The 10,280-nt window shown below is 62.3% G+C and overlaps 2 protein-coding genes across 2 annotated transcripts; both read left to right on the forward strand.

Moving 5' to 3' along the window:
* Positions 1-80: 80 nt before the first annotated feature.
* MNEG_10021 (hypothetical protein) lies at positions 81-1,951 on the forward strand (the record flags this gene model as incomplete). The annotated part of the gene is made up of 5 exons (XM_014041506.1): positions 81-272; positions 514-579; positions 871-972; positions 1,413-1,538; positions 1,808-1,951. The coding sequence occupies 5 exons, from the start codon at positions 81-83 to the stop codon at positions 1,949-1,951; spliced, it is 630 nt and encodes a 209-aa protein (XP_013896960.1).
* Positions 1,952-9,038: 7,087 nt separating this feature from the next.
* MNEG_10022 (hypothetical protein) lies at positions 9,039-10,246 on the forward strand (the record flags this gene model as incomplete). Its single annotated transcript, XM_014041507.1, has 4 exons — positions 9,039-9,204; positions 9,434-9,596; positions 9,833-9,884; positions 10,226-10,246. 4 exons carry the CDS (start codon positions 9,039-9,041, stop codon positions 10,244-10,246), a joined length of 402 nt encoding a protein of 133 aa, XP_013896961.1.
* Positions 10,247-10,280: the final 34 nt, after the last annotated feature.

Below are 10,280 nucleotides of genomic sequence, written 5' to 3' on the forward strand. Positions count from 1 at the left end.
TACCCGCACAGGTCAGCCACCCGCTGCAGTTCAAGGAGCTGGGCGCCCTCTTCCGCGACAACCTGGCACCAGGGGCCTCCATGACCACGATCTGCAAGCAGCTCTACGCCTGCTACAAGGGCATCAACGGCCTGCAGCAGACGCAGGCGCTGGACTATGCGTCCCAAAAGGCGGCCCACCAGGGCGGCCTCGTGCCGACGGGGCCGGGCGCGGCGCGGGGCGGCGCGGGCGGCGGCGTGGCGGGGGCCTCGGCCAACGCGGAGAGCGTGATGGTGGGTGCGGCGGGGCGGGGCGCCTGAGCGGGCAGAACCACGCGCGCGTGGGGCGCCGCTGCTACTGCCGATAAGGTCTTGAGGTTGCATGCGCGCCCCACACGCTGCGCGAGAGCTGCAGCACTCCTCCCCTCCCCTGCCCCTGCGCGCCCCTCTCCGCGGCCAGACCTGTCTGATTGTCCCCCCTGACGCCCGTCCCCACGCGCCCCCCTTCACGAACCCTCGCCCCCCGTCATCCCAGCCGCGCTGTCTGTCAGCGTTGGGCTACACGAACAAGGAGATCATCGCGGCGAAGCGCATAGCATCGGTGCGCGCATCGAACCGCAGCGTGCCCCCTGGTATCCCTGCTTCTTGCATTTTGGAGCCTGTTTTGGGGGGCTGTTGTCGTGCAAGGCACCCCTGTTTCGTTGGAAGCGCTGTGTCTGGGGGCTGGCAAACGGGCATCCTTCAACTCTCGCGTTGCGCCGCCGGGGACCCGCGCTGGCCGTTGCCATGGTCACGACCATGGCCCCGCCTGACGGCCGCCTTGATCGCCCTCTTTCGCAACGCACGCGTACCGTACGCGCGCTCGCAAACGCGGCGGGCGGCGACTGCGCAGGCTGTGATCCGTCTGGGGCAGGAGCAGCAGATGCCGTGGAGTGGCAAGAACCCCATGACAGTGGCGGGCAGCATCATCTGGGGCGTCGTGCAGCTGGAGCAGGTGGGGACGCTGTGGTGTGTGTGTGTGTGTATAAGTGTGTGTGTGTGTATAAGTGTGTGTGTGTGTGTGTATAAGTGTGTGTGTGTATAAGTGTGTGTGTGTATGTGTATAAGTGTGTGTGTGTGTGTGTGTATAAGTGTGTGCGTGTATAAGTGTGTGTGGGTGTGTGGGTGCGTGCATGTGTGTGTGTATGTGTGTGTGTGTGTGCGTGTGTGTGGGTGTGTGGGTGTGCGGGTGTGAGTGTGTGTGCCCGTGCGTTCCCACGCACGCAAGTGCATGTGCTGCTGTCTTGGCGCGCCGTGCCCGCCCCGCCTGGTCTGGCAGCAGCGCCCATCAACGCCTGTGGGTCAGCAGTCAGATCGCGGGCCAGCACCGTTGGGGGCGGCTCGGGCCCCTCGCACGAGCCGCCGAGATAACGCGTAGCGCCCCGCCCCCCGCAGCTCAAGGCGGGCGGCGGCGGTGGCAGCCTGGACGAGCGCGCGGTCAACGAGGCGTCTGGCGCGACGGGCATGGCGCCCATCACCATCAAGGAGGGCTTTCGCGACATGCTGCCTGTGTGGTACCAGGTGCGGCGCGCCCGGGCACCTGAGCGGTTGGGACGCGCCGGGGGCCCAAGGGGTGGGCTCAGGGGGTGCCCGAGGGCCGGCGCTTCAAACAACTGCTGTCTCGGGGCATGCCGATTAATGCAGCCCAGCTGTTGTTTTAGGCGTCCGACGCATCTTGATGAGCACCCCACACACGTGCCAGGAGCGGCCACCACAGCCGCCTCCCTTGCCAGCAACGCGGCCTCGCTGCCGTCTCCACTGCCCTCTGATCATCCCCCCGTCCCCCGCAGAACGCGACCATTGTGCCGGAGACGTTTGCTACAAAACAGCAGCTGGAGCAGCTCGGGGTGAAGCTGGGGGTGGACGTGCACGCGGCCTTGGACGCGGGGACCAAGGCCAGCCGCAGGCGCAAGGCCAAAAAGGCCGCGGCGTAAGCGAGCCGCGCTCGGCCCCGGCGCCTCCAGCTTCCTCGTCGTTCCGCTGTCTGTACTGCCGCCGGGCGGTCTGCGCGTCGCGGGCGGCCGTGTCCGTTCCGCTTCCGTGTGTGTTGTCCTTGGCTCCCTGATGAGAGCATTACCTGAAATTTGGTGCCATTTCCCCTCTTTTCAAAAGCTGCAGCTGTAAAGATTGGCCACTGCGGCCCCTTGCCTCCCGTCCCCCACGCTGAGACGCGTGGTGCACTACCCTTGCTTGCCGGCGATTTGATTAATGGATTGTCTCTGCTTTTGCGGGAAGGACATCCGTGCTCTCACAATGCCGTCGGCGGCTTGCCAATTGTAACACTGGTTGATTTGCCTTGTTGTGCGGCCAGGGGCGTGCCAATGGTGGCACTTCTTCCAGTTCAAAGCTGCCAAACACTGCGGCAGTCTCAGCGCAACGCTGGTGCTCGTGTGCGATCGTTGGACCAGAGTAGTAATAAAAGGGGGATTCCAGCCCAAGACCTCAGGCCCATGGGCAGCCCCCATCCAACCCCTTAGCAGCTGGTGGGGTTCAGAGGGGAGATCCCGTGCAACCGATTGCATCGCCTGTGCAACTGATTGCAACACTGTGTGACCGCAACCACAAGCTGCGCAGCAGGCGCCACCCCCTTCCCCAGCTAACGCCTCTGCGCCGTGCGCGCTGCACCGCAGCACCTGCAATGGCGCCCCGCAGCACGGCGCGCTGTATAATGCCATATGTGTTATGCTCAACACCTCTGAGCGCCTCTTGAGCCCGCACTAGCACCCCACGGAGCGCGAGGGATGGAGGCCCCGCCCCAGGAGCCCGTGTGTGCGGAGAGCCCCCCGCCTCGCTTTCAATCGCCTGTCAACCATGAACGCCTTGGGTGGCTCTCCTTGGCGTGCAAAAGGCTCCGCACACGCGGTCTGTCAGCAGCGGCGCGAATCGACGCGTCCGCCGTGGATCTGCAACAGGCCCCCACGCACCAGCCAGGCGGTCACCCGGCGGGTGAACGACGCGCCCCACCACGCGTGCCCACTGCCCAGCCCCCGCCCGCCGTGCACAGACACTGCATGTTCATGTTGGCAGTTGCATACTTTCTTGAATGCCAGCACTGCGGATCTCCCATGGGATTGCCGCGTACAGGCAGGCCTCACTCGCCGCAGCGGCTGGATCGCTGGGCGCAGCCAACGATCTCGGCTTGAGGTTGTGAGGTGAGCGGGATTCACCGTGAACGAGCATCTGCGTCGTTGAAACTTGTCAAACGCCACCCCGGCACCCTGCCTGGTGGTGCTGCGCATCCAGAACAGACAAAGCTTGGCCCAGGAGTTTGTTTGACCCACCTGTCGCTCTCTGTTCATGTCAGAAGCATAGCATCAACTCTCCATCCATGGCATATTATACATAAATATTATTTATGAATGTATAAGCCATCGCACCGGCTGCTTTTCTGCTTTGCCTTCGCACTGTTTAGTTGTCGTGCTGTGAACCGTTGTGTATGGTGACAGCAAGGCATTCTGAGGCAGGTAGACGGCGCAGCTTCACAACCCTATTTCGCTGCATTTTGTTGTTTTTGGGGGGGGGGAGGAGGTGGCAGGCCTCTGCTCAGCCATACCCCAATCTGTTGCACATTTTTCATTCGCATTACAACCACATAATCCATGCTGACTGAATGTGGGGGGGCAAGATGATAATAACACACATCTCCGTGTGTGCACAAACAGATCACTGCCGTGTATGCTGTGTCACACTCTGATCACAGTCTGCAACAAAGCAGGAACAGCCCCTCAGGTCTACCCCCCCCGCCTCAAAAATCTCCTGATCCACGTGGGGATCTTGATGAGCGGCACATTCGGGATTTGCGGCGCAGCACACTCAAGTGGTTTGCACCTCACACTGTAGCCATTGGGGCAAGAATATTCGTTGCATTCGCCAGACTTGTCACAGCAAGTCCCCACGGCCAGCAGCATGCGCTTGGCACCGTATCCTCCGTATGGGGTGGGTAGAACAGTTGTAGGCGCTGCAGCGTGTACATCCGGAAGAGTGCCGTGGGCGGTACTTGGCACGAGCCAGACGCCCAGCATGATAGTCGCCACAGCCAGAAATGTGTAACACTTCGTATTGATGTTCATACTGAAAGTCCTGCTCACAGCGCGTGAGGACAAGGAGTTGGTTTGCTCGTTGGTTTGCACGCATACTGTACGCATGCATGTGCGCACACCTGCACCCTTTGCGCTGCATGCGACATTTATGCACACCACCAGCGGCACAACCAAGAAACTTGGTGGTGTCAGCAACCCAGCAGCAATGCTTGTGCAGAAAAGCCGCAGCAATCTTTTCCCTGCTATGCGTGCAAGCGGCTGCGTGCAAGCGGCTGCGTGCAAGCGGCTGCTGGCAGTGCACCTGGGCCTACCTCACGTCAGCAGAGGCGCTTTACTTTTGCTTGCTTGGCAGGAGGCTGTCAGGGTGTAAAAGGAGGGACAAGGACGCCAGGCCCTTTGAGTTGCACAGTGTTTGTTCGGATGACAAGGGTAACTCAGACATGGCGCATTCTATGCCGGCTAGCTAGCAGGGCCTCAACATGCAGCAGGGCCAAACCACACAGCAGAATGCGGTGTCTCAGGCCAGCATTCGCCAGAATTGTGGCGGCTGCCAAAGTTGCCTCCTTGTAATGACTGTGGGATCTGCAACAAGCCCAAGGGGCGGCCACAATGCCAGGCCAGAGCGGGCTGCAGCCACTGCATGGGTGACTGGCGCTGATGATCTTGCCATCAACTCGGCAGCTTGCGTACGTGCTAGGGCCCTGCTATTACTCTCACCTCGTGTCTAATGGCGTGTTGAACGGATGGACGTCTTGAATGCGGTAGGTCCTACGGCAGGAAAGGGTCTGGTGCTCAACGTGGCCGGACGATGGTGACTGCTTCGAAGCCGCGTACTAGTCTAACGCACATGAAGCAACTAAGACCTCTTCAGCTTGCACTCTCGACCCTTCGACTTCGCCGATCGGGTGCTCGACAGCAATCGGGCGGCCAGCCAATCTCAACCACAATCTCTAACAAAACGTGACTCGGCAGGGTGGACGGGAGCAACACGAGGGCTGCAAAGGGTTTAAAAAGTGCAAGTGCATACAATGAATAGAGAACTGCTGGTTTTGGCTCACACTGGTCTGGTCCAGCCCGACTCACTGCTGAGCTTCCCTTAGAAGCATGCAGACGGAGAAGCCTAGTTGCTTGACCATCACACTACCCCAGCTATGATGAAGCTGCAAGGGGGCACTCTTTGAGGAGCATGTATTGCATGTTTATGCCCTCATATAACACACAAGTAAGGCGTAAGACACAGGATACTGCCCGGTACAGAGGCGGAACAGTGTCTGCTTTGCGGTGCAGCAAAGCAGGTCGACACTGTGTCTCAGGTCAGCTGGGGCAGAAAACCAACAAGAACAGCACGCCAAAGCCGCAGGGTGGGGTGTGCGCACGGTGCAGGGCTTCCGTAGCCTGGCCTGCGCGCCTGCTGCATGTCATGCACAGAGGGGGCCCTTGACTCAAGGGCCCCCAACGTTTCAAGTTGAACCGTTGCCGCCCACGGCGGCCACTTGGCAGCGGAGGCTGCCAGGGGACAAGTGCCTCTTCGCCCATGCTTGCCCTGTTACAACGTTGGTGCTTCACTGTACAATCCCATGAGCCTGGATGGCTCCAGGAGCGGGCGGGACGCTGTAACAATACTAATCCTAATCCTGCTGTGGCCCAGCCGCGCGCCTGACCTGGAGGCGCAGCAGCGCAGTGGATTAGGATTAGAATTGTTACAGTGTGCAGCCAGCCCCGGCGATGCTGCGCAGCAACCAGCTGGGGCAACCCCTGACCCCGGCAGCGGCTGTGGTGCGCATCGTGTTTACGCTGCTGCAGGCCCTGCTGACCCCTGACCCTCACCGCGCTTTGAACTCGCTCCTTGCAGGATGGAGTTCTTGGGCATCAAGCAGCAGCGAGCCTGGCGAGTTGACTGATGCTGACATCCAGCGTGTGATCCGCTTCGCACCCAGCATCCTTGCCCACGCACTCCACAAGCAGCGCCTGTGAGGGGAAGCCGAGGGCTGGCCATCCCAGAGCCAGCTCCGTCCCCCAGCCAACGACGACGCCGCGTGAAGCCCGCCAGTAGTGCTGCCCGCACTACATCCCTGACCCCTCCCCGCCGCCGCGAGACGAGCGCTGATGACTGATTGGCCTGCGGCGCTGCCCGCTGCCCAAAGGCGTCGAGCGAGAGAGAGAGAGAGAGAGAGACTACGCAGGCTGTGACGCCCGCGTAAATTAAGGAAGAGGGGGCTGGCTTGCGGGGGCCGAGGCCGCCGCGCCGCCCTCTCACCAAAATGACGGGGAGGGGGCCAGTCCCCCTATGTCACTCCTGATGGTGTGCGTCTGCGCTGCTTCCCAAGTCCTCCTGGGCGGCGTCGAGCGATGTCACGCCACACGGCAGCCAGGCGGCGCCTCGCAGTCGCCTACTGGAGAAGTCCCAGCAGCAATGTGCCAACAGACGCATGAATTGCTGCAGGTTGAGGACTTGTTCGTTGGGGCGGTACAAGCGCTGCAAGCCTCCAAAGGACGGCAGACCATCGCCGCCGCAGTGAAGCGCCACCTTCGTTTGGCGCCGCACAATGCTGTTGCGCGTTGCAGGGCGAAGCGGGTCACCAACTAGGTGCCTGCATATTATGTTCATGAGTGAAAGGGACAGGGCAACCGCATGATTGGACACCAAGACCATATGCAGCCAGCTTTAGGTGTCCAAGCACGGCGCTCCTGAAAGTGCCCGCCCACGTGAGCATCACTGGCGCCAGTGTGAGCATCACTGGCGCCAGTCTTTCGTTGCCGGCAACGAAAGAGCCGACGCCATCGCGACAGGAGTGGCAAAAGAGACCAGAACAGAGAACTTGGCATCGGCACTGCTGGGAGAGCCAGGACTCACTCGCTGTCCCTCCTAGCAATGACCGCCGCGGCCAGTGGTGGTGGTATAGATCTGAATCGGCAGACGAGACAGCTCAGCCACAAGGGGCAGGTGGCAAACGCCGCCGTCCCAAGCGGCGCATCTTGGCCAATCTGGCTGAAGCGCTGAAGCGCTTGGCCTGCAACATGCACGAGACGCTGTGGGCCAACCTCAATACACTGTACATGCGGCTAGAACGCGAGACTGCACCCAGCCTGCACCCGGCCGCTTGGCACTATTTTCAGAAGTGGGGAACCGTGCCACCGCGCGAACTGAGACTGTGCCTGCGGTGGAGGTGTGGACAGGTCCCCACCATGCATAACCTGCACAAGTAAGTGGGGAAAGAGCAAAATCACGGCCTGCCGCCTGTGCGGAGACCCGGATGAGACTGCTGGGCACACCATGCTGACATGTTCGGCGCTGAGCGCGGAGCACACCTCTTGGCACCACCGTCCAGGGAGGGTAATCCTTGCAGCGATAGAGGCAGGCGCGAATGGGCGGCTGCATTAAGTGCGTGTGCAGACCTGGGGTCAGCACAAAACTGCAAAGAGGATGGGGTGGTGCACCGCCGCACCTTTGAAAAGTGCTCCATCCTGACACCCGCACAGAGATTGCGCCTGGAAAATGCGGGCACATACAGCGTCCCGGACATCATCCTGCAAGTACCGGCGGCCGGCACAGGCCTGGCAGAAAACATCCATATGGGGCGCGCGGCAACGGAATCGCATGGTCAAAGCCGATGAGGGCATTGTCAGATGGGTGTTTGTGGGCGACCTCTCCTTTGCCCGCTCTCTCAGCCCAGCGCGGGCACGTCGGACCTGGAGCGGCGCGTGGCTGCATGCACTTGACTGGTTGGCAGCCGAGGGGGGCGCCCCTTGCGCCTTTTTGACGGCTTATTCCGCGGGGGTGCACAACACCCTGAACCAGGGCTCGGCGGCGGTGGCGGGCCTGCGCCAGCAGCTTGGGGGGGGGGGCTGCAGGCTCTGCTGCGGTCCCCTGCGCCACAAGCAACATACAGCAGCGCCGCCAAGCGCGCCAACACGCATCGGCCGCTGCTCTCCCGTCATCGCCTCCACAACCGCACTGAAGCTGACCGCATTGGACGACCACAGCGCGGCCGCGTCGCCCAACGCTGAATGCGCCGCACCAACGGCAACCGCACGTGCTCTGGCAATAGGTTCATTCACAATCCGTCGCCGACACGCGATCTAGGCTTGCTCGCGGCATCGCATGCAGCGCCGTGTAGATGCCAGACCGCTCCTCCAATGCGCGTGCCGCAGCTGCAGCAGGCCGGGGACCTGCTGGGCGGTGTATGCCAAGTGGAACACTGCCATCGGCAGCGCCGGCACAACGCCAAGCGCCAGGCCCAGCCGCGGTTGCTGGCGCCCGGCTGAATGCTGCCGCGAAGCTGCCTCCACACTGATTGGGGGCATGATCGCAAACAAAGCGGCCAGACGACGAAACAAGGAATTCCTTGTTCATTCATGCGACCTGTCCGACGGCCGTTGAACAGCTTCCCGAGGTTGGCTCCACAATCTTGAGGGCCCAATAGTTACAAATCCCGTGATTCATCATCTAGAGGTGCCCATCGGCTAGAGGTGCCCATCGGCTTTCATATGCCATTCAAACAGAGAATGTCAGTGCCGAGATCGACCTTGGGAAGCTCGCACAAGCTGCCATTCACGGAGTTTTGGTCCCCCGCAGGAATCCTTTGCTCAATGCAGCATCCAAAAGCGCTCGTTTCCGCCTTGGTGGTGGCACTGGTGCTCCTGGCGGCGGGGCCCGCCGCGGCGCTGACCACCCCTGAACAATGTGGGCGGCGGAGGGGCAGCGGCTCCGCGCTTGCCAGTTCGCACGTGCCTCAGCTTCCAGCAGGCCCAAAGAATAGTTGCCAGTGATGTAGGACACGCAGTTTTGTCGGCTGCCAGTGCCCATCTGACGCTGCCTGGGGCGGCTGCCATCCGCCTCACGTGGTTCCGGCGGAGCGTTCGCCTCCCGATCCCGGCGCGCGTCAGCTGCCCAATGAACTGCGTATCCCCTGCAGCATGGACGCACCCGCGCCAGCCTGTACCTGCACCATGCACCCGGTGCACCGCAGATGACATCATCATGACATTCCGCGACGTGCTGTCGCGCCGCTCCCCAAATTGGCGCGACGCGCTCGCTACCTGGAAGTGCCCCACGCCCGCAGACAACAGCGATGGCGCTTGCGACCCCTGCGGCCGCAAAGCCGACGGCAACTTCTTCCACATGCACTGCCGCGGCAACAGCGTGGGTGAGCCGCGCCCCGCTCCGCCCGCACTGCGGGCGCGCGCATCGGGGCCGGCCGTCCCGTTGCTCCGGCTGCTGCTGACTGTTGTGTGGCGTTCGGCTAGCCGGGAGCAAGCTCTGAGAGTCCCCTGTGTGTGCCACCGACCAAGCAGTTGCTTTGCCATGCAGCAAGCTGCAGCAGACCTTGTCTTGGGCCCCCGGCCGCCCGCCCGCTGCCGCGCCGGCGCCCGCAGGCTGGGGCGAGAGCGGGGACGGCACCGTGAATGGCAACGTGACCAACATGCACATCACGGACGTGAACATTGACGGCCCTGTGCCGCGGGAGCTGTGCATGTTCCACAACCTGCGGGAGTTTGACCTGGATGGGGGCCACCTCACGGGCCCTATACCCATCTGGTGGGTATGAGACCATCTCCATCCGACGACAGCGCCAAAATGTGACCATTGAGATGCCAGCTCGGCCGGCAAACGGCGCCGTGCGTGGCGCTCGCGTCCACGGTGTTTTGCTGCGCCCGGTTCGACTCTCGCTCTTGGTCGCTGTCAGCAGCCAGGTGCGAGCTGTGCGAACCACCTCCACCCAGGACCACCCGCCTCGCATGCTGCCCCTGCATCCTGCGAACCCCGGCGCGCAGGGTCAAGGACTGCTTCCCCAAGCTGGAGGAGTTTGACCTGTCATACAACAGGGTGAGACGCTCAGAGCAGTCCCACCCTCCGCCGCCAGAGGCGTTCCGCCGACCGCAAATGCCGCCCCCTGCCAGCCCCTGTGCCATCGCCTGCACGAGCCCCTGCACTGGCTCACGCCGAGCCAGCACTTGCTTACGCTGGGCTCGCCGATGATCGGCTCCTTGGCAGCCGCCTTCGCTCGTTCCCCACGCATCTATCTTACACGTGGAGGTCACGCAGGATCGATCCCTGCTAGCGACTGCAGTGTTCTTCCCTTGCGCACCCCTGCAGATCACGGGCACGATCCCTCTGGAGATGACGACGCTGCCCCTGCTGAGCGAGTTCAAGGTGGAATACAACAGGCGAGCCGCGCCCCCTCCTGAACGCCCGCCCTCCCCGTCACACCCCTCCCCATTG

The sequence above is a fragment of the Monoraphidium neglectum genome, assembly GCF_000611645.1.
Source record: "Monoraphidium neglectum strain SAG 48.87 unplaced genomic scaffold scaffold02150, whole genome shotgun sequence".
NCBI classification, from domain to species: Eukaryota; Viridiplantae; Chlorophyta; class Chlorophyceae; order Sphaeropleales; family Selenastraceae; genus Monoraphidium; species Monoraphidium neglectum.